We start from the raw sequence: 23,652 nt of genomic DNA on the forward strand, positions 1-23,652 counted from the left end.
CAATAGGTTGATCACGTTTTGTTGGCGGTGAAAAAACGGCACGGAAATGCCTGGCAAGCTGGCAAATGATTGACAATGACCAGCAGCAGTAATGGCAGGTGCATATTAATAGTTAAATCATCTTCAAAGTAGTCGAAAGCATAAAGAGAGAGGAGAGGTGGCAGTAAAACAGATGAATTTTCAAATTCAAAACAACCGCCAAACGTAAAAATGGCCTGTTCACCGTTTACCAGCACTAAATGTAGCGAATTTGGAATTTCCATAGAAATTTGTTAAGTAAATGTTGCAGAAGGGAATGTTGCGAAATTGGTATTTTCATACATGTTGCAGCATTTACGGGCACGCTGAAAATATGTATTTTTCCAGTATTTTTAAAAGTATTTTTATTTGAAAATAATGCATTTCTGTGGTATTTTTGCGCTTTCGGCTTACGGTCACATGCGCCATATGATTTTGTTTTGACTTATTTTTGTTTCTTCCAAAAAAACTCGTGTAAAATGTTTAATTTATTAATTAGTTAATAAGAACCCGTGCAATAACTAGTTTTAGAAGAGCCACCCCCATCGGTGACTGACCTGGCCAGCGATTGACCACCCCAGCGGGAGCGTGATTCGGCCTTTTTGGGGGCCAGAATCATGCCAGCGGCCGCAGCCGAGCATTGTCTGTTGTTGTTGTTGTTGCTGTTGTTGTTCGTGTCGCCTGTTGCCAAGCAACGAAAAACGCAAACACAACAAGTTACGGTTACGTCGCTGCTCGGGCCACTTCCTTCCGGTCCCATTTTTGCGCCGTAATACAGTTTGCCACGTTCTCCAACTGCACGGAACCCCGAGTAACCAGTTTGCAATCTATTCCCCCAAACAAAAACCAAAGAAATTTCTTTAAGGAAACCCAGGAGTCGTTAGAGGAGTATTCCTGTTCGGAGGAACATTGGATGTACCTGGAAACTGGAGCACAGCTCCGGGAGGATACTCTTTGGATACTTACCACGACGCAATGGTGAGTTCTAGAAGGTGTCCGTGTGTCCGTGCTACCTGCTACCTGCCCCATGCCTCATGCCTCATGCCCCCTCTGTAATTATGAAGAAAAACTTTCGAGTGCCGCAAATGAAAGATCAAAAGCGAGGACAACTTTTCTCATTTCGTAGCTTTTTGAACGCACTGCGGGGGAATTTAACGAATTTCCACTGATGGAGAAAATGAGAAAATTAGCCAGTCACCCAGCCAGTCAGCCAGCCAGCGGTTTTTCCGCATTTTCATTTACACGCTTTCCCAAGCTCCGCTCAGGTCTCAGACTCTCAGCCATTTAGAGACAATTAAGTCGACTCCTGGTCGTGGTCGAACAGCCAGAAACAACCCACCCTGCCAGGGGCGGGACGGAACGGTACGCACATGTGCCACCGCGCACCCGCCCTCGCATCCATGTCCTTATCCATGTGGCGTGTGCGCCACTGCCACAGACACAGACACTGGCACAGCCATGGCCATGGCCGGTTGCACATTACACCGCGCTCGGCCGCCAGGTGTAAGCCTGGCATCTCAGTGCGCATTTCCGCTTTGCTGCCTCGCACTGCCGCCGTCCTGCTTGACTGACTCTGTCCCGATCCCGCTCCCCCTTCCGCCAGCACCAAAAGAGGAAAACCAAGAGAACAGCCAAGGGGCAGGGGGCAGGAGCGAACGCACGCCAAGCGAACGCCCGCCTTATTACATTCCCATGTCAGCGTCGTCATCATCTTCATTTGATGAGTGGACGGATGGACGGACGGACGGACGTCCATTCTCATAAATGTCAATGTCAATTTGTCCATCAGATGTTACGGAAATTTCAGTTCTAGATGAGAATGAAATGTTGAAGGGACGTGGGTTGCTTTTGCAGGTTATGGAACTTAAAGGAAATTCCTCACTAAATTAATAGAATAATGCTTAAACATCAAGCCTTAGTTGTGGCTTCAAAAAATGCTATCTTTCGAGGGAGGTTAGGTTAGGTTGACCTATCATCTATCATTCTTACGGGAGACATATTTATTTACATTCTTTTATTTTCAATCCTTAATTACAATCAAAGGCTATAACTATTGAATTCTTATTTGGTATCTGGAAGATATGGTCATTCTTTATAATTCTGCGTTTTTAGTTGTCTCGTATCTTTAAATTTGTCTTTGGAGAGCGGGGCGAAATTTTTAAAATACACTTGAAACAGTGTTATATCCCAGGAGTCTGGATACAAAACGGGGTTGCTCTAGCTCTTATATGTTAGCTATAGCTTTAGCTTATAGCTCTTATAGAACTAGGAGGACGGATGTAAAGACAGATATGGCTCTATCGACTCGGCTATTGATGCTGTTTCAGAATATATATACTTTATGGGGTCGGAAACGCTTCCTTCTGGGTGTTACAAACATCCACTGTCCCCACAAATCGAATATACCAATATACCCCTATACTCTTTCTGAGTATTGGGTATAGAAATCGAATATCTAATAAGTACTGCCCAAAAAGTTATTTTCAAAGCAGTAATCAAGAAATCACAAGTATTATAAAAATTTGTGTGTGTACCAATCTTACGGACCAAACCAGTTGTAAGTGTTAGTCGGTTTACAAGGAAGAAACATAAATCTTCAAATTTTGTTGGTTCTTCAGATAGATACAAAATATACAGATACAGAATCAATCCTATTCCATTAGGGAACATTCCTTGATTCGCTGTACAAGTGTCCCATAAGCGAACGGACACATTCGCTACGAATAATACGACTAGAGACCACCAGGCTATAATTTATCAATGATATCAATAACCTATCGAATCAACCAAATTTGAAAAATCCTCAAGAATTCCTGAAATGTTTGGGATTCAGATGAATTTTGATCTGAAATATTTCAATATTATAGGAAAACATTTAACAGATGGAATATTTGTAAATTTCTACTCGAAAACAGAAGTTCGGAAAATTTCCTGGGCACTTCTGATGAAAGTTCCCAGTGGAACCACAATCCACCACGAAGGTGTATGGAAGAATGCCACAATTTCGTAACCAATTGAAACCCGTTGAAGATAAACCTTGAAAGATGAAAATCTATCTTCAATTCTCAATCGCTTAAAGGCGAAGGGAAATATTTGAATTAGCATAACTTACACATAAAATATCAATCACCTGCCTGGCACGCATATGCCACGGGCTTGCATTCAGCAGACACATGTGTCACGGCCTGACAAAGGATTCCACCCACCTGGAGCTGCTGCAGTCGCAGTCGCAGTCGCAGTTGCAATACGAAACATGCAAAGAAAGCGTCACGCTCTCTGGGCTTGAGTCTCCCTGTTCCTATGCCAACGCAGCTGCCATCGGAGCTGCCTCCTCCGAGATCCTGTACGGAGAACGGGGCTCAGGGGTAGGTGGACACTCCGAAAAGGGGTCAATGCCATGGGCCAAAATGCACCCACTCACACACACACACACTCAGGCAAACCCACGTCCTGTGTCCTTTTATTTAACTTTTCAAGCACTCGTATCTTTCGCTCTTTTGCTCTCCTTCTGGAGCCGACCAGCCATGTGCATTGTGTTCGTAAACCGCCTCATTTCAGGGTCCATTATATTCCATCACCGAATTCAAATGAATTTCCCTCTCGCTCTGGCTGCAGCAGGCACCAACACAGGCAGCGTTTTGACCGATTCCCTATTACCAAAACTATCAACCCCCTATGGCATTGTCATTGCCAATGGCTCTGGCTCTTGCACTATTTCTGGCTGCTGCTGCTGCTGTTAGCCCTGGCTCTTGGCCAGTTCAGGGAAAAATTTTTCCCCATGTTGTAGTTGCATTTACACGCTCAAACAAAGCGCAGCAAACGGGTTGAACCGCACTAGAAAAACAATAGAATATTGTGTATATAGAAACGTTTAAACCCAAGCGGAACTCCCAAAACGGAACTCTATTCGAAGGTATACAACATCCACTTGGAAATCCCCAAAGAAGGCTCTCTACAAAATAGAAACAAATCTGCCCGAAAAAACACAAGTTATTTGATCAATAATTTGCCATTTGCGCGTCCTTAGTGATTTATTTTACAGGTGTGTTTGTGTGTGCAAAGTGTATGTGTGTGGGTGTGTCGTGACTGGAAAACTTCCCTCAAAAGCTGCACTTTTCACGCGTCAAAATTTATGAGCTTCGGCCCGCGCGTCGTTTGATTTGTGCACTGAAAGCCCCGGCACTTTGCATTTCCGACCCAGGGTGGGACAACGCATTAGACTGGCCCCCCAGCCCCTGCACCCGAAAAAGAACTCCCGACGGTTCCTGGACTTCGTTTATTGTTTATAAACAACAACTCCAGCTCGACGTGACGTATGCCGGGTCGTTTGTTCTGTCTCTGCTCCCACCTACCACCTACCACCTACCACCTACCACCTACCACCTGCCACCATCGTTCCCGTCTAGCTTATGGGAATACCCCTTTGGGATGGACGGACGGTCGGCTTGACGTATACGTTTACGTTGACGTTGCCAGCGGCATTCTCCACCAGACTTATTTACTTTGAGCCGGTTGCCCTGAGAACAAGTGCATGAGAGCCAGTGCCCCCAAGGAAAAGCGCTTGCAAGAAGTGTGAAAATGTGAACCAACAGCAACACGTCGGGCATCAGGCAGAGGAAAACGCAATTAAAAGCCATCTCTGTCATTGGGAAAACATAATTAAATCACATAAAAGTGGAGACAGTGTCAGAATTGATTAACTTTTGCATCCATAAGCCATAAACTGAGAAAATATTAAGAAAATAATAAGCAGAGCAGACATGAATGCCCTTAATTAATGATGATATTGAATCGGTTCGATTCATAAGAGAGTGAAATGTGTATTACACGCCTGAGTCCATGATTGATTCTGAGCTGAACAATTGGCCATTTTCGTTCGTTTAATTGGCCAGGGGCGTCGTAGCCTTCGAGTCTCCAAAGGTGTGTGGGATTATGTAAGTGCTCCACGCTCCCCCTCCCCCACAGAGGCAGAACGGGGGCTGAGAGAGATTTGTATAGAGCTTTCCCACCCACAGAAACTTCTTCCTGCTTAGATCTAATGGTGCCTTTCCTTTCGGCACTTGACTACGCTCCTGTTTTCGGTGGAATCCCCCGATAGCTGCCCCCCAAATGTATGCTACACAAAAGATGCCGCAAGAATTGCAGGCAAATCAAAATGGCGGCCAAAAATACCATTGTTTGAGGGATATATGCATACAGTGAACCCTTAGAACGAGGCCTCCTGCCAGAGACCCTCCTGGAAGCTGTCGCTCAACTGGGGTCTCACTGTATTCTGTACAGATATATTTATACACCATTTTTTATGTTGCTGCTGCTGCTGCGCAGAGAACAAAGCCGCCGAGGAAATCAAAGCAGGAAGAAAATACCTGAGAAAAGTTTAATTTCATAGCAACGCCCCAGCGGAAGCAGCACCCACCACCAGCCAGCACTCGGCTAGGGGAGGGGGCGGTGGGTGGTGGGGCAGGCAGCAAAAGATTCCTGGGGGGGGGGGGGGGGGGGGGGGGGGGGGGGGGGGGGGGGGCGTGGAGGGGCGGATGATGGGTTGATGCTTGCTTTATTGAGGACCTGCTGCTTGAGGCCAGCATATTATCCACACAAATTGATGAATTTCACTTTCATTGCAGCAGCCACGAGAGGAGAGGAGTGGAGAGTAAAGGAAACCCAAAGAATCAGGAAAATAACTACACCTAAGCACCGCCATTGCCTTACGTCCGGAAAGGGACAGCAAACAGAGGGAAGAACGAGAGAGAGAGAGAGGAATTTCACACCGAAAGTGCAACGAGAGGAGAGTAGAGAAAGAAGAAGTCTTAGTGACAGCTAAACAAAGTAGAATATATAGAACTGTAAGCAAATGACCACGCGCCTGGCACCCCAGCGACAGTTCATCATCTCGACGCGCTCTGCCGTGGCCAGTGCCAGCGCCAGCGCCGTCGTTGTGGATGCCATCCAGGCGGAGCCAGCGGAGGAGCTGCAGCAGCTGCCGGAGGATGTGCTGACCGTCGAGGTGGAGAACACCAACAGCAACAACAACCTCCCAACCGCTGCGACCTCCGTAACGACATCGCCCACGCATGCCGAACAGTTCGAGTTCTGCACGGAGGATGGTGTTGTTGTCTCCGGCACCCTGGAGGATGTTATGACCCAGGTAAGTCCCTGCCTGCCCTGCAAACCTGACCGAAGCTAACTCTGTGTTCCCGTCAGAACTGCCAGCTCCTGCAGAAGAAACTAAGCGAAGGCGACGACTCTGTGACGGGCACCGCAACCGGAGCCGAGCAGCTGGAGGTGATACGCGTCGTACTGCCCATGGATGCCAGCGACTCGAGCAACGAGGCGCACATGCCCATCCACGGGCATGTGGTCAACAGCAGCAGCGACATCGGAGGCACCATCACCACCACAGAGCCGAATGGCAGCACCATCACCCATTCCATACCCATACACAGCATGGCCGACCTGAGCGCCATCAAGAACGGCGTCGATCTGGCCCAGCAGGTGGCCAATGGCCAGGTGACTGTGGTGCAGGCCACCGAGGATGATGACGGCACGCCATTCATCACCGTTACGGGTGCGTACTAGCTTTAGGCGGATTTAATGGATGTTCCCAGCAATGGAAAGATATATTCCTGCTGGAATACACATTTCATTAAGCTATTTCTTAGTTATCATCTATGTCCAAGCCGATTGAAAGCTATATCCTTGGCAGTCCGTGTTGTATTAGAGAAGAGAGATCTTCTAAGGTGTTCACAACTATTTTCAAGTAGGAGTCTCTCTAGGATTAAGCTCTAGCTTAGCGCCCTTTGCTGCTAAGCCACACTGCGAGAGAGCCAGTGAATGCAATGCTTAGGAGTCACCCACGGAAATGGTATATTTGTATTATATTTCTGCTTTTACGAATTGAATATACCCCTCCACCTTGTGTGACCTGTCGCCAGTGATAAGAATACCTATTCCCCCTAGATTTTGCACGTATTTTGTACGGATTATGGTTGACAATCCAAACGGTTGCATTCGTTACATGGCTGAAAAGTATCTACTGATGAAATGTCTGCAAAAAATGATGATGGCAGGAAATTTTTTTTAATGAGCACCGAAAAAACACTTGCAATTCGCTTTATTCCGATTTATTCGGGGTTACAGCAGCGAACAGAGCAGAAAAAAATCGGGGGAATCCCCGAACAGGAAACAAAATCAAAACTGAAAGAGAAACAGAATCCGAAACCGAATGAAGGACGGCACAGGACGGGACGAATCCAATGGCTGCACTTGCATCAAAGCGGAAACCAACAGGAAACAGCCAACAACAAACAACAAACAGCAAAAGTCGCGGCTTTGGAAACAAACGTAATGACAGGATCAGCATGTCCTGTCCCCTGAGAGGGGGCGGGGAGCGGGGAGGGGATTGAAAATGTGAGATGAAAATAAGGGACCAGCTTAAAATCCGGCGCTTTTAAACGCTTGCTTGATATCACAATTAAAGCGACTTAATTTGAAAACTGAAACGAGCAGAGATGAGGACGTACAGGGACCTTCACACAGATAGGACAGGCAAAGGATACGATGAATGGGTGGTTGGATGGCTGGGCGCGCACCCCGTGGCGGATGATGGGCCGGCCGTGCTACCTGTGTCCGTGGCACGTGCAAAACAAAGTAACAAAGCGCCGAGAGAGGCACACATTTGTGGCAAAGTGCAGCTGGGATGGACTTAGCTGCGAGTGATATCTGCCGCTGCCCCTGCTGCTGCCGCTGCTGCGGCACACGTAATTATTATATTCCACTCGAGTGCCGCACAATGAATTAATCGAGATTACACTTTTGGTGAGGAACTATCTCCGGCCGGGATCACAGCCAGAGCCAGAGCCCCGAAAAGGGTCGAATGTTTGCCCTGGTACTTGATTTTATTAGCGGACAAATTACCACCACCCCGACAGGACAAACATCCTAGTAATCACAACAAATTGAGAGGGCTTCACCGATGAGCACTCGAGGAGGGTGCGCTCCTCACGTGAATGAGTCGACGACTCACTAATAACCGCCCGCTGACAGCTAAGACCTTCGAGGGGGCATGGCCACTTTTCCATTCATCTGAGCCTGGATACGGGTATAGAGTATGCCTGCTTCGTGCTGCCTCTGATTGAGTGAGTGGGCAGCAGTCCACCTTTTGATACAATATGTTGTATTGTATTGTATTTTTCAATTGATACGGATTTGCTAGGTCCTCATCGAATCGACGAGGCGGAAGACGGCGCTGAGCTTAAAATGTAATAACGACAGCAACTAAAAATAGAAAAAATACGAATACAAAACGGGAATCCATACCAGTTGAAAGAGCTGCAATGGCATTGAATGGGTAGAGAGGTGGTTGGCCTGTGGAAGGGGAGTTTCCCAGTTCCTAGCTTTAGTCAGGGAAAATCAGCATATGCCGGTCTTCTTTTAATTGTGCCAAAACGGAAAAAAGTTGTTTGGGTAAAATCAAGATAAACGGAAATTCATTTAATAAAAGCGAGTCGTAGTTCATAATTTTCATGGAGCAAGGGCTATCTCGGAAAGGGCATCAAAGCCAAAGCCAGGGAAGCTCTACAAAGGACACCTCGTCATGGCTCATGGCCCAACCCCATCCAATGCTGCGGCTCATCCCTTCCGACTCCGACTCCGACAGAAAGGTTAATTGTTTGTTGATGTTGTCGTAGATGTTGCAGGATAAGCTGCAGTTGTCCCCTGCCATCTATCCCTCATCCCTCTGCCGTCGCACTTGTCTATCCTCGTTATCCTGGCAATTTGTGTTCAACTTTCCTACTTGTTGTTGTGGATGCTCTTGCTACCTCCTCCTGCCTGCCAGCCACTCGAATGCTGGCTGCCTCTGTCCTCTGTCTGTACTGGGAAAATCGACAAGTGGCAAAGATGGCTCCAAAATTGATAAGTTGATAATGTAATAAACCGTTCGAAGGGACAATATTGGACCATATTGAAGAGCAGGGACATTCAAAGGGTAGTCCTTATCTTTGCCTTGTTTATGTTATGATTGAAAGTCCAGGCTTATATCTGATGGTTATTGTAATTTGGAAGCAGTACAAAACAGCAAAGAAAAATACCCCCTATCAGCGAAATGGCAGTCATGCACACGCACTGCATATTGTTTTTTTAAATCCCGGGCATTCGCTTGTACGTTCTGGCATCAATCATCATTCCGCGTCAATTGGAAGCACTTGGGAGCAATGACTTAACTTATAGGAATGACTATACGTTAACTTTCTATAAGATCATATGAAGATTTTTCGATCATCTACTTTCCAGATGGGATTGATACGAGGTGGTTTGTTTGAGTTCTGATTTAATAAATTGGAGGCCAGGGTTAAAATCTGATATTATATGATGAATATTCCTGATCTATGTACTGTTTTCATACTATATTCCTTCTAGGCAATGTCTTACATTTCTAAGAACTGTAAAAACCATTCCTAGGTGAAGTTATTACAGAAGAATTTTCAATAATTCTATCTCCTAACTCTTGGCTCTGGGCTCTTGGCTCTGAGCTCTCGGCTCTGATTAAAGCTTAAGCCAACATCGGCTGTACATACCTTCATTCGGAATCTTCTTGTGTGCCAATCGACTTGATGTCAAAAGTCAATTATCAAAGCAAGCTTCCAGGCACTTCTTTCCATTTCCATTTCCTTTCCACTCAACCCGAAAGTCATTGAAAACCAAAATGTTTTGGTTAGAGTGCGGTCCAATTGAAAAAACCGCAAAAGATCTCGGCTCGACTGGGGGGCGCCACGGCTACGGGCTGCTACGTAGCAGGAGAATGTGAATAGGTCCAGTCCACCCACACCTGCAGTGCTGCACCTGTCTCACTGTCCTTCGCCTTTACATGACAGAGATAGAGAGAGAGAGTGCCCGAGGGGCTGACGTTAATATTTACTGTTGAGTGTGGCATGTGGCAAAGGCTCCCAACGGGGGCGAGGCGTCGGGCGGGGAGCCCGCAAACTTTGAAGGGCCAAAATTAATATCTGAAATATGTCATATGTCCAACAGTCAAACTTGAACCGCTGACACCGAGGAGATGGAAGTGACCAGGAACAGGATAAGTGGCCGAAAAATGTGCCCTGACCACGGCAGCCAAATATCGAAAAATTCCACACACACACACGGAACATCGTCCATGGCTCCTTGCCAGCAGCCTCCACCAGAAACCAACCCTCTTGCAGCATGCCCCATGCCCCAGACGCCCAAAGACCCCAAGAAAGAGGGGAAGGGATGATGCGTGCAGGCAGCAAGCGATTTGGTTGGCCAGGAGACATCCACATCCGCAGCATCCTGTCCGGGCCCTGGCTCAGGGGTTGCTGAGAGCGAGAGAACGAGAGAGAGAGAGAGCGCCGGGGGTGTCAGAGCGAGAGAGCAGGCGTCCTAGCAACCACCAAGGAGTCGGGGGGCCAGCCGACTGGGATTGGCCGAGCGGCGTTGCCTTGACGCCGGACGCCCTGTTGCCATCCCTGTCCCGCTCGGCACAGCATCCTCCTGCGCGACCAGACCACCACTTGTGCAGATCCCAGAAAGACGACTTTGAGCCCGGAATTAGCCGGCACCGCTTGAAAAATAATACCTGTTCGCGGGGGATAGGTCTGGGGGTTGGATTACTTGCTACAGCAGCCAGGCAGCCAGGCAACCACCCCCCCAGCGTGCGAGCAGCACCCCGGCAACCACCCAACCACCCACCCACTGCCGCAGCATCCGCCACCAAGCGTTGCCGTTGCCGTCGCCGTTGTTGTAATTTAATTCGTTGCTGCGCCGCCGTCGCCGTCGTCGTCGTCACCATCGCCATCGCCATCGTCGTTGTCCTCATCATTATTTTCGAAGGCATATTGCTAGGATAACATTTGATTTTGGATTCAGTTGTAATTCTACCGTTCGTACGTACTGGCTGCTCCGTTTCCACGACGCCACAAGCCGCCATCCAGCAACCAGCATCCGCTTTCCATCCCAGTCCTGTTACTGTTACCAGTTCCTTGGCTCCCCGGCTCCCCGATCACTGTTTCGGTTGACAACGCCAGTCACAGATTTAACTTTCGCTCTCACTTTCGGCAGCAGCTCCTGTCGGGCTGTTGGGCAGTTGGGCAGTTGCCCAAAGCAACCGGGTCGCGTCTCGGCTTACAGCATCCTTGTCCTTGTCGCTGCCGCGTTCTTGTCCTCGTTCTCATCTGCATACGAATCCCTCTATGCCACATCCGGTCATGCGGTGGCTGTTTGTGTCAAGTGCCCGAGTGTCAAGCGTTGCAGTTACCCGCCAAGCGGTCCGGCCGGGATCAGCTCCGGGCCGCGCGGATCACATCTGAGAATCGGCTTTGGGGATCGGAGTGGAACCATTTCGCCAGCTCCTTTAGCCTTTCCAGCCAAACGAATGCATTCGCGGTACGGCTTTGACTATCAGACGCGTCACCACCAACAGCAGCAGCAGCAGCAGCACCTGCACCACCATCACCAGCTCGAGTCGTCGCCGCTGAACTACACGAATCTCCTCGAGAAGTGCCGCTGCAAGCAGTCGCTGCCAGTCAGCGCCACCCAGCCGCCGCCGCCGCCACTGCCACCCGCCCAGCTCCAGCTGCAGCTGCACCATCATCATCACCACCATCATCACCAGACGTTCGTGGCCACGGCCAGTGCCGCCGCTTGCTACAGCAGCTCCTCGACCATTGAACCTGCTGCTGGCTCCCCAGCATCCGCAGCCTCATTCTCCACAGCCGCAGCCTCCTGTGCGGCCGCCTCCAACTCGGTCTCGGCGGGTCTGGGCACCAGCACAGGCTCAGGCACAGGCACAGGCTCTGTGGCGAGTCTCTCCGCTACAACCACAACCATGTACCACCACCACCACAGACGTCACAACAATTTGTCCTATTGCGGTGGTAAATATCCAGAGATACTCGTATATGTTCCCTCCTCCCCGTCCCCCCATCGATACCATACCTCTTTGGGTCTGCATCCGTGTCTGCGACACGTTGCACAGGTGGCAAGAGCCCGTGTCAAGTGCCCGCTCGACTGCGGCCAAATTAACAAAGTGGTAAGGCAAATGTTCGGAATCTTGAGAGTTTTCTTCGAACCAATACGAACATTTCCTACGTTGATTGAGTCAAAAGATAGTTTCAAAAGGATAGTTTCTCCCATCCTTCTGGCTCCAAGTTTCGGGTTCAATTTTAAGTAAACTCTAGGGTATTATACGCGCTTTTCCACAGAAATTGAAAGACTTATTTTAAGTGCTAGAATATGTATTTTCTTGGTCAACAAAGTGTTTGGTCTCCTTGTGATTTATGGGCATATCTTTCATATGAATCATAGCTTAAAGTACGTGTTCTTTGAGGAAGTAATGATCCTAAACATATGTCTTTTGGATCTTGGCATAAGAAGAGCTATTAAGAGCTCTTCTTTATATAGATTTTTTTGGATTGAATGGTTATAAGTTATTAGAGAAGATGATAAAGCACTCCTTGCTCAGAGAGACTCAGAGACTAGATGTTGCACAATCCACATCAAAATCCTTCGAAGTACAGACTTCGCATCGTGGATTCTACAAGTCTTTTCTGCGATGGAAACATCATCTACTCAAATCTAATATACCCCTATACCCATAATCTTTGAGCAGTAGGCATGAATATGTTCTTATTTCTGGTATATTAGGGCATAAGTGGGCCCACTTTTTGAGTTTGCGAGTCGAGCAACAATCACACTTTTCGCGTACTTTGTTTTTACATTCTTGGGACCGACTGTCGGTCCCGCACACCTTTTGTCTCGTCGCTGGTTGCCGAAGAATAAATCTCGGAGCAGTGGCTGCCTTCTCCACCGCTGTTTTAGAGTCAACAGCTCTGATATAGAAACCAACTTGTTGGAATATCCTTTAAGAAATACGACACTGTATTAATTACATCGTGTGCGATTATATATGCAGATAAATTATAGTATTTCCTGCAAAAGTTGTTGGAAGATTCTGTGTTTTCCATACCATACATAAATCTTTAATGTCTCTCCGTTTTGGGGCAGATTGCAAAATGCCGACGGCTAGTGCAGCCATCGACAACGACCAATCCTTGGCCATAAGCCGCATAGACAATATTTCCCTGCTAATCCTCTCGTTTCTCTGTTAACTTTCCAGTTTCCGGCCAGGAGCAGAACTACCAAGTGCAGTATGTGGACTCGGAGCTCTACCACAGCAACTCCAGCCAGACGCAAATGTAAGCAATTGAAACCATTAGAAACTCCAAAACCCCACAGAACAAGGGGAAATACTGCTCGTCCTCGTGCTCATACTCGTACTCGTACAAGATGAGAGATGAAATCGAAACACAGTTGACCCACACAGCACATGACAACGCTTGACCTTTCCGTTTTCGCCTCCGTTCCATCCCGTTCCACAGGACATATCCGTTCTGCCCGGTGGCCGACTACCAGGGCAATGGTCAGACATACTACTCGACCGCGTCGACGGGCCAGTATGCGGCGACGACGCAGTCGGCTGGGGGCAATACGGCGAGCAATGCGGCCCACTCCACGACGCTGCCCTACCTGGTGCCCGTGGAGGAGGGCCTGCTGCTGAACGGCTCCTCGCAGTCGCACAGCCGCGACTCGCCGCACAGCCTGACGGTGAGTAGGGAGCGGGGACGGGAGTGGGAGCCACCTGAGCCAACTGTGACTACATTGACTAACCCTTGGGCCACCCTTGGGCTGCAGCACGAGGTTGCCTACATCCAGGAGGCGCAGAGCACGCCCCAGACGCCCACCTCGACGACGACCACCAACTCGGCCAGCGGCGGCAGCCTCGGAACGGGCGGCGGTGGCGCCTCCCCCGATTCGGACCAGAGCGCGCTCGGCAACAGCAACAAGATTGCCTCGGCAACGGTAAGTAGTGGCCCCCATCTTTGGGGCGGGGGGATGCCATGGGAATGGGAATGGGGATCCCCTGGTTACGCTCCGCCCTCCAGCAGCAGCAGCAGCATCAGCCATACTGACATCTCTCTCTGTCGCCGGCAGATCAAATGGTTGTCACGCAACTACGAGACGGCCGACGGTGTCAGCCTGCCCAGGTCCACCCTGTACAACCACTACATGCAGCACTGCAACGAGCAGAAGCTGGAGCCGGTGAATGCAGCCAGCTTCGGCAAGCTGATACGCTCCGTGTTCTCCGGCCTGCGCACACGTCGCCTGGGCACGCGCGGCAACTCCAAGTACCACTACTATGGCATCCGCATCAAGCCCGGCTCGCTGCTGAACCATCACTCCATGGAGGACTCCAAGTCGATGCACGGCTACGGGCCATCCTCCGGGGCCAACGGGGCCCTGGTAAGCGTCAGCAGCAGCACGTCCGGTCAGATGGCCGGCTCCAACGGCAGCGTGGGCATGGCCGGATCCGCCAGCCAGCGGAATGGCACGTCCAAGAAGCACAGCTTCAAGCCCGAGACCTACGAGGCGTGCATCCAAGTAAGCAGCTCAGCCACAAAAAATCGATTCAACGCCCTAATCCACTCCATTCCGCAGTACATTGGCGACGGTAGCAGCGCCCTGCCCTCGTTTCCACCCATCGAGCTGAGCCACAGCTTCAGCAGCGAGCTCACGCTGGAGGATGTGGACACGTTCCGGGCACTGTACCGCGAGCATTGCGAGTCCTTTCTGGATGCCGTGCTGAATCTGGAATTCGGCACCGTGGAGTTTCTGCTGCGTGACTTCTGGCGGTCCAGCGACAACAACAACCTGGACGAGTGCGAGGAGGAGAAGTACTTGAGCAAGACAAAGCTGTATCTGTTGTGCCACTGCGCAGAAGTGCAAAAGTTCGTACGCGAGGTGGGTGCAATGGACGGACAAAAGCGCTTTCAACTCTAAGAAGGGCCTTGGCTTTGAATAATATATGTATTTTATGTATTCTTTGAACAGGTGGACTATCAGTTCTACCAGAACACAGTGGATGTCATCATTCCCGATGTGTTGCGCTCCATACCGAATGCCCTGACCCAGGCCATACGAAATTTCGCCAAGAATCTGGAGCTGTGGCTGTGCGAGAGCATGATGGGTGTGCCGGAGCAGTTGGCCCAGATCAAGACCAGCGCCGTATCCGCCTTTTGCCAGACGCTGCGTCGCTACACCTCGCTCAATCATCTGGCGCAGGCCGCACGAGCTGTGCTCCAGAACGGAGCCCAGATCTCCCAAATGTTGAGTGATCTGAACCGCGTGGATTTCCACAATGTGCAGGTGAGTAGAGCAACGAAATGCAACGAAGTTATTGGAGACTGAACAGCGCTCTTTGTGCCCGTGCAGGAACAGGCCGCCTGGGTGAGTCAGTGTGCCCCGGCTGTGGTTCAGAGATTGGAGAGCGACTTCAAGGCCGCCCTGCAGCAGCAGAGCTCGCTGGAGCAGTGGGCCAGCTGGCTGCAGCTCGTGGTCGAGTCGGCCATGGAGGAGTACACGGGCAAGCCGACATATGCGCGGGCCGCCCGCCAGTTCCTGCTCAAGTGGAGCTTCTACAGCTCGATGATCATCCGTGACTTGACGCTGCGCTCGGCCTCGAGCTTCGGCAGCTTCCACCTGATACGACTTCTGTTCGACGAGTACATGTTTTATCTGGTGGAGCACAAGATAGCCGAGGCGCAGCAGAAGACGGCCATAGCGGTCATATGCGAACGCATGGTAAGATTCCTTGGAATTGTACCTAAAGCCCTCCTGATCCGCTAACAATCCCAATGTTCCCCAGAAGAAAGAGATGGACTTTGAATTTGAATGCCAGTTCGCGTACATCACCAGCGAAACGGAGCAGCAGAATACCCCCAGCTCGGTCAGCGGCGGGGATGTTGGCAACGAGGCGAAGCGACTGAAGCAGGAATGAGTTGCTATGGAAGCGGAAGCGGAAGCAGTGAAACTAGTATTCATAGTAACCGAGTTTATGTAATCCCTAATTGTTATCCCGATCAGTGTGCACCTGTCCCCATGTCCCCATGTCACCCTGTCACCCATATTCAGCTCTGCATTTAATAGTCAAACCGTGTGTTGTACGTATCCGTGTGTTAGTTTGTAGTCCTAAGTTCCCAGACCCTAAGCGTAGTCAGTCGATCATTTTTAGTAGTAACATTTTAGGCAGACTCAAAGGACTCATAGCTCATGCAGAGGTAGCGCTAGTGCTGGCCGATTAGTGTGAGTTTGTATGAGTGAGCATTGCCCCCACATTGAAGTGAAGAGCCGTCCAGCAGGCAGGAGGCAACAGCAGGCGGCAGCAAGGCGCAAGCCGCAAGCAACGTCTGGCCTTGCCTGCCCGATCAACTGATCCGATCTGATCTCTGATCGATCCGTGTATTCATAAGATACATTTTAGTTTAAGTACATGTGCATTAATATCTGTAATTTACGTCTAATTGTCTACTGTCTACGTCTACGATAATGTTAGTTCCCCTTGTTTGTTTAAGAGAGAGCGGAGAATGCATCAGTTTTGTCTGGTTTCAACTATCTTGTATCTTGTATGTCACAGCGCACAGCGCACGGCGCACACTCGCACACATAGATACACAGATCACACACAACCACATACACATGGAGCACCCACGCACACTGAAAGCGAAAGCGACAGCGACAGCGAAAGCTACAGTTCGATTTTATAGATTTTAGCGAAACTGCTTGCTCAACGAATTAACAAAGTATCGGTATATCCAGCTTAAACCTAAGCTAAGTGAACAACAGGCCTTAAATGTGCAAAGATCAACACTCAATTTTGAAACAATACAATTTACCATATACCTTATACCTTATACTCTATATGTATATGTATATCTATATAGTATACAATGTGTAGACTAAGAAACATGAATGTAATATGTATATTTTAACTACAAGTGGATGCTCTGGGGGAGCAGCATACAATATATTTTAACAGAGGCGCTTTTCAAAGTATTTGATGCCATTTTATGTGTACGAGTACAAGATGCAAACGAACCAAAATACGATTTGCTTTGCACATCGAGTAACTAAGCGGATGCCTTCGTGCTCCATCCAACTGTCTAGTCCTAAAGCACACATCTGACATTATCTCTGCCTGGCACAAAAAAGAACGAACCAAATACCAACCACATATGTACATATTCGGCTCTTGACGAATCTGTCCGGTCTGGCAGGCGAATGGACGGCGACGGGCACAGTACATGTGCAAAAGCATGTGATATGAACACAGAGTTCCTCTCGCACTATTGTCCACTGTCCCGTCCACGCCTGCCACTCAGCCCAGGCAGCGAAGCTCAATTACGATCTGCTCAAAATGCAAATTGCTCAGCTAATACCTAAGTTTTATTGGTTGTTGAAGGAAAACAAATAACAAACTTTTGAAATGTCAAAACTATTTATATATGTGAAATAAAAATTGTCCCCAAAAAATAACCGAAACCGAAACATGTCCTTCACCTGTATTCAATACTTTTTGGAGGGTATAAACACGCTTCATACTTGTGTAGATAGCTTCGAACTGTGCGACCGCAAAGTGTCTACCCTTGATGGAATTGGGAGAAGTGTATCGATGATATTTTTATCCGAAAACTATTATAAATTCGGAGCAGTATGCTTCAATAGCTTCATAGGATCCAGCTTCAATAGCTCCATACCTTATTGACACCTTGGACGCTTTAGATTCTGGAAAAGGGCCCGCAGAAAACCGATCCCTCGTACCTCACCAATTAGAAGTGGGATGTACTCGTGTTGTTAGTTTATTTATTTATTTCTGTTATGTTTGTTATTTCTACTCAAGCCCAGAGTTTTTCTTTCTTCTTCTCTCAATTTCCTGTATGTATGTGTAAATGTAGCGCAGCACCCAACTTAATCTAACCACAAATGGGCTGCGCGGAGCTGTTTCGGAATTAATCGAACTTCAGCCTGAATAGGCAGAAGGCACACCCACCGCCGACCTGCAGGAGAATCGAATAAGTGTTGTAATTAATGGATAAATGGGTTTTTTACGTCTACCTTGTTTCCCCATATGCCGGGCAGTGTCTTCATAACTTCAGCATTCGCCTTGAGCGACCCCTTGCACACCTTGCATTTCGGATCGTCATCTTCCTGCAACTCCTGAATCTTGCGGGCCGGTGGCAAACCAATGCCCAGGTTCGAGGAGTCTGGCACGTCCATATTGATGCCGCTATTTTTCGCCACCAGGTCGGCCTTCTTGACGATTTTCTTAATGTTGTCGGACATTATACAAATCTTTTAAGCCTTTTGCAAGTTTTTTTTCGGGAACCAAAACTGAAAACGTTTACGTTCGGAACAACTCCAAAATGAAAATGATTTTAGTAAAGGAAGCTAACAATTTGACAGGAAGCTCGTAGATGACCCAAAACAGTTTTGGGGAATTCAACTTGAAAAGTCAGTGTTGAAAAACACCGTCCAAGCAACCAGGGCTTAAATATTTCACACAGCTGTCTTTTCATCAAAGTACGATTCGTTTAATGGAAACACTGAAATCAGCAGACTTGTAGAAAGGGAAAATTAAAGAATTGAAAAGGATTAACTTAAAGCAATCATACCCTAATGCGTATGTTTTTAGAATGCTATAAGTTAAACAATACATAATAATATGGAGAAACTAGTTCCCTATTGAACATTGAACCATTTTGAGAACTGAGTTCTATAGTCGATATTTTCAATGAATTTCCAATGGGTATTCTTTAGAGGCAGCCTCCCATGACCTATAGGAAAATACCAGTGAATATTGATATCACGTTGGCACACATTAACAAAATAATACACCTCGCTCAATCATCTGGCGCAGGCCGCACGAGCTGTGCTCCAGAACGGCGCCCAGATCTCCCAAATGTTGAGTGATCTGAACCGCGTGGATTTCCACAATGTGCAGGTGAGTCGAGCAACGAATTACAACGAAGTTATTGGAGACTGAACAGCGCTCTTTGTGCCCGTGCAGGAACAGGCCGCCTGGGTGAGTCAGTGTGCCCCGGCTGTGGTTCAGAGATTGGAGAGCGACTTCAAGGCCGCCCTGCAGCAGCAGAGCTCGCTGGAGCAGTGGGCCAGCTGGCTGCAGCTCGTGGTCGAGTTGGCCATGGAGGAGTACACGGGCAAGCCGACATATGCGCGGGCCGCCCGCCAGTTCCTGCTCAAGTGGAGCTTCTACAGCTCGATGATCATCCGGGACTTGACGCTGCGCTCGGCCTCGAGCTTCGGCTTCTGTTCGACGAGTATATGTTCTATCTGGTGGAGCACAAGATAGCCGAGGCGCAGCAGAAGACGGCCATAGCGGTCGTATGCGAACGCATGGTAAGATTCCTTGGAATTGTACCCATAGCCCTCTTGATTCGCTAACAATCCCAATGTTCCCCAGAAGAAAGATATGGACTTTGAATTTGAATGCCAGTTCGCGTACATCACCAGCGAAACGGAGCAGCAGAATACCCCCAGCTCGGTCAGCGGCGGGGATGTTGGCAACGAGGCGAAGCGACTGAAGCAGGAATGAGTTGCTATGGAAGCGGAAGCGGAAGCGGAAGCAGTGAAACTAGTATTCATAGTAACCGAGTTTATGTAATCCGTAATTGTTATCCCGATCAGTGTGCACCTGTCGCCATGTCCCCATGTCACCCTGTCACCCATATTCAGCTCTGCATTTAATAGTCAAACCGTGTGTTGTACGTATCCGTGTGTTAGTTTGTAGTCCTAAGTTCCCAGACCCTAAGCGTAGTCAGTCGATCAGTTTTAGTAGTAACATTTTTGGCACTCAAAGGACTCATAGCTCATGCAGAGGCAGCGCTAGCGCTGGCCGATGAGTGTGAGTTTGTATGAGTGAGCATTGCCCCCACATTGAAGTGAAGAGCCGTCCAGCAGGCAGGAGGCAACAGCAGGCGGCAGCAAGGCGCAAGCCGCAAGCAACGTCTGGCCTTGCCTGCCCGATCAACTGATCCGATCTGATCTCTGATCGATCCGTGTATTCATAAGATACATTTTAGTTTAAGTACATGTGCATTAATATCTGTAATTTACGTCTAATTGTCTACTGTCTACGTCTACGTCTACGATAATGTTAGTTCCCCTTGTTTGTTTAAGAGAGAGCGGAGAATGCATCAGTTTTGTCTGGTTTCAACTATCTTGTATCTTGTATGTCACAGCGCACAGCGCACGGCGCACACTCGCACACATAGATACACAGATCACACACAACCACATACAAATGGAGCACCCACGCACAGTTCGATTTTATAGATTTTAGCGAAACAGCTTGCTCAACGAATTAACAAAGTATCGGTATATCCAGCTCAAACCTAAGCTAAGTAAACAACAGGCCTTAAATGTGCAAAGATCAACACTCAATTTTGAAACAATACAATTTACCATATACCTTATACCTTATACTCTATATGTATAAGTTAACCACCGACACTGGGCGTGTGCTGACCTAGCATATCAGCGAGGTCCACGACCAGAGTCATAGGTTTGGCGGATGCAGCTGCAGTAATTCAACACCACCCACAAGGCGAAAGTCAGCGGTTCCCACGGGTGCCGAACATCTGCCAGCGACGTTGAAGTTCTTGGAACGGCGGCGATCGCTCTGCAGCGAAGGCAGCGCCGCGGCAGCACTGTCCGCGAAGCCGGCTGCAATCATAGCTTTTAATTTCATTAATAATTAGTCTTAAGTTTGAATCCAAATAAAGCGCAGCGTATCGCTCGCCTCGATCAATTAATTCTCATTCATAATATTCGGTCAGCTACCGCTACCGAATTCAATAACTATCATAACTCCAATGTTTGATACCACTCAGCTAGCTAACGCTTCTGAGGAATTGTTCACTTAAAATAATCAATAAATACCTAATAACAGCATACTCGTCGTGTTCCGGTGTAATTTAATAATTTATATCTATATAGTATACAATGTATAGACTAAGAAACATGAATGTAATATGTATATTTCAACTACAAGTGGATGCTCTGGGGGAGCATCATACAATATATTTTAACAGAGGCGCTTTTCAAAGTATTTGATGCCATTTTATGTGTACGAGTACAAGATGCAAACGAACCAAAATACGATTTGCTTTGCACATCGAGTAACTAAGCGGATGCCTTCGTGCTCCATCCAACTGTCTAGTCCTAAAGCACACATCTGACATTATCTCTGCCTGGCACAAAAAAGAACGAACCAAATACCAACCACATATGTACATATTCGGCTCTTGACGAATCTGTCCGGTCTGGCAGGCGAATGGACGGCGACGGGCACAGTACATGTGCAAAAGCATGTGATATGAACACAGAGTTCCTCTCGCACTATTGTCCACTGTCCCGTCCACGCCTGCCACTCAGCCCAGGCAGCGAAGCTCAATTACGATCTGCTCAAAATGCAAATTGCTCAGCTAATACCTAAGTTTTATTGGTTGTTGAAGGAAAACAAATAACAAACTTTTGAAATGTCAAAACTATTTATATACATATGTGAAATAAAAATTGTCCTCAAAAAATAACCGAAACCGAAACATGTCCTTCACCTGTATTCAATACTTTTTGGAGGGTATAAACACGCTTCATACTTGTGTAGATAGCTTCGAACTGTGCGACCGCAAAGTGTCTACCCTTGATGGAATTGGGAGAAGTGTATCGATGATATTTTTATCCGAAAACTATTATAAATTCGGAGCAGTATGCTTCAATAGCTTCATAGGATCCAGCTTCAATAGCTCCATACCTTATTGACACCTTGGACGCTTTAGATTCTGGAAAAGGGCCCGCAGAAAACCGATCCCTCGTACCTCACCAATTAGAAGTGGGATGTACTCGTGTTGTTAGTTTATTTATTTATTTCTGTTATAATGTTTGTTATTTCTACTCAAGCCCAGAGTTTTTCTTTCTTCTTCTATCAATTTCCTGTATGTATGTGTAAATGTAGCGCAGCACCCAATTTCATCTAACCACAAATGGGCTGCGCGGAGCTGTTTCGGAACTAATCGGACTTCAGCCCGAATAGGCAGAAGACACACCCACCGCCGACCTGCAGGAGAATCGAATATGTGTCGTAATAAATGGATAAATGGGTTTTTTACGTCTACCATGTTTCCGCATATGTCGGGCAGTGTCTTCAAAACATCAGCACTCTCCTTGAGCGACCCCTTGCACACCTTGCATTTCGGATCGTCATCTTCCTGCAACTCCTGAATCTTGCGGGCCGGTGGCAAACCAATGCCCAGGTTCGAGGAGTCTGGCACGTCCATATTGATGCCGCTATTTTTCGCCACCAGGTCGGCCTTCTTGACGATTTTCTTAATGTTGTCGGACATTATACAAATCTTTTAAGCCTTTTGCAAGTTTTTTTTCGGGAACCAAAACTGAAAACGTTTACGTTCGGAACAACTCCAAAATGAAAATGATTTTAGTAAAGGAAGCTAACAATTTGACAGGAAGCTCGTAGATGACCCAAAACAGTTTTGGGGAATTCAACTTGAAAAGTCAGTGTTGAAAAACACCGTCCAAGCAACCAGGGCTTAAATATTTCACACAGCTGTCTTTTCATCAAAGTACGATTCGTTTAATGGAAACACTGAAATCAGCAGACTTTTAGAAAGGGAAAATTAAAGAATTGAAAGGGATTAACTTAAAGCAATCATACCCTAATGCGTATGTTTTTAGAATGCTATAAGTTAAACAATACATAATAATATGGAGAAACTAGTTCCCTATTGAACATTGAACCATTTTGAGAACTGAGTTCTATAGTCGATATTTTCAATGAATTTCCAATGGGTATTCTTTAGAGGCAGCCTCTAATGACCTATAGGAAAGTACCAGTGAATATTGATATCACGTTGGCACACATTAACAAAATAAATGTTTTCCCTCAGTTGTTACGAAATATAGTATAGCATTCCCGTTCTAGAACCGATCGGCTGACATTTTTATAGTTTACAAAACGAATTAAACCAAACTGATCAAAATCGGATTAGCTGCTAACAGAATACAGATAATTCGTGGGTTACACGATAAATATTTTTCCCCACACTGCAACTTTTTTTGATCTTTAAGAATTCCCCGCTCCATTCATATTCGGAAAAATGTACTAAAATTACCCTGGAATAAGGTTTTACCCACGTTTTATTCTTTTAATTTGTAGATATTTTTTTAATTTTTATTGAATTTTTTTTGTTTTAAATTTTTTAGTATCAACTCTATACAAAAATTGTTCACTCTTAGCTTAGGCATTTACATAGGTTTCTATCTGTATCCGGGTATGGATATGGGTATCGGGTATGGATATAGGTATTGGTATTGGTATCGGTATCGGTATAATTTGTTAAATGCTACTTAGGTGCTAGTATTACAACGAAAAAAAGTGTATGAATGTTGTTGTATTGATTTCACTTGTGGAATAATTGAATGCAAAAGTTGAGAAAACAAAAAAAAAACGAGGGGGAACGTTGTGAGTTGCTGCGGACACCGCAACTCTACGGTTATACCCGATACTAAGTCAGTATGGCTCTCCTCCGGCAGACGCCGCTAATATTAAACGACACGACAAAGAGTGCGTGTGAGAGAGACAGAAAATCAGTCTGAGCGTGACGTCGGGCGCTGCGTAGCCACTGCAAATTGATTTGTTCCTATTGGCTATAAAAATGATCTGATCTGATCCAGATTCAGCAATCT

General features: G+C 47.3%; 2 protein-coding genes across 8 annotated transcripts; both read left to right on the forward strand.

The window, feature by feature from the left end:
• The first annotated feature begins 433 nt into the window (after positions 1-433).
• LOC108156746 (DNA-binding protein RFX2) lies at positions 434-20,104 on the forward strand. Of its 7 annotated transcripts, none has more exons than XM_033389071.1 (11): positions 434-996; positions 5,643-6,163; positions 6,220-6,583; positions 13,154-13,232; positions 13,416-13,896; positions 14,029-14,475; positions 14,533-14,835; positions 14,926-15,240; positions 15,307-15,675; positions 15,740-15,865; positions 19,478-20,104. In XM_033389071.1, exons 2-11 carry the CDS (start codon positions 5,870-5,872, stop codon positions 19,481-19,483), a joined length of 2,784 nt encoding a protein of 927 aa, XP_033244962.1. In that variant the 5' UTR covers positions 434-996; positions 5,643-5,869; the 3' UTR covers positions 19,484-20,104. The 7 variants fall into 7 exon arrangements, with proteins under 7 accessions (XP_033244962.1, XP_033244967.1, XP_033244963.1 ...); XM_033389076.1 differs by lacking the exon at positions 19,478-20,104 and having other exon boundaries at positions 13,416-13,641; positions 13,729-13,896; positions 15,740-17,406; XM_033389072.1 differs by lacking the exon at positions 19,478-20,104 and having other exon boundaries at positions 434-829; positions 893-996; positions 15,740-17,406.
• On the forward strand, positions 18,488-19,287 carry LOC117187115 (DNA-binding protein RFX2-like). The gene is made up of 2 exons (XM_033389086.1): positions 18,488-18,871; positions 18,938-19,287. The coding sequence occupies exons 1-2, from the start codon at positions 18,830-18,832 to the stop codon at positions 19,238-19,240; spliced, it is 345 nt and encodes a 114-aa protein (XP_033244977.1). The 5' UTR covers positions 18,488-18,829; the 3' UTR covers positions 19,241-19,287.
• Positions 20,105-23,652: the final 3,548 nt, after the last annotated feature.

Source organism: Drosophila miranda, chromosome 2 (assembly GCF_003369915.1).
Source record: "Drosophila miranda strain MSH22 chromosome 2, D.miranda_PacBio2.1, whole genome shotgun sequence".
In the NCBI taxonomy this organism is placed as follows: Eukaryota; Metazoa; Arthropoda; class Insecta; order Diptera; family Drosophilidae; genus Drosophila; species Drosophila miranda.

Bases quoted from the DNA above. Each gene is read 5' to 3' on its own strand.
- LOC117187115 (XM_033389086.1), top strand. From the start codon at position 18,830: ATGTTGAGTGATCTGAACCGCGTGGATTTCCACAATGTGCAG. The intron at 18,872-18,937 runs GTGAGTCGAGCA...GTGCCCGTGCAG, and splicing joins TGGATTTCCACAATGTGCAG to GAACAGGCCGCCTGGGTGAG.
- LOC108156746 (XM_033389071.1), top strand. From the start codon at position 5,870: ATGACCACGCGCCTGGCACCCCAGCGACAGTTCATCATCTCGACGCGC. The intron at 13,897-14,028 runs GTAAGTAGTGGC...TGTCGCCGGCAG, and splicing joins ACAAGATTGCCTCGGCAACG to ATCAAATGGTTGTCACGCAA. The intron at 15,241-15,306 runs GTGAGTAGAGCA...GTGCCCGTGCAG, and splicing joins TGGATTTCCACAATGTGCAG to GAACAGGCCGCCTGGGTGAG.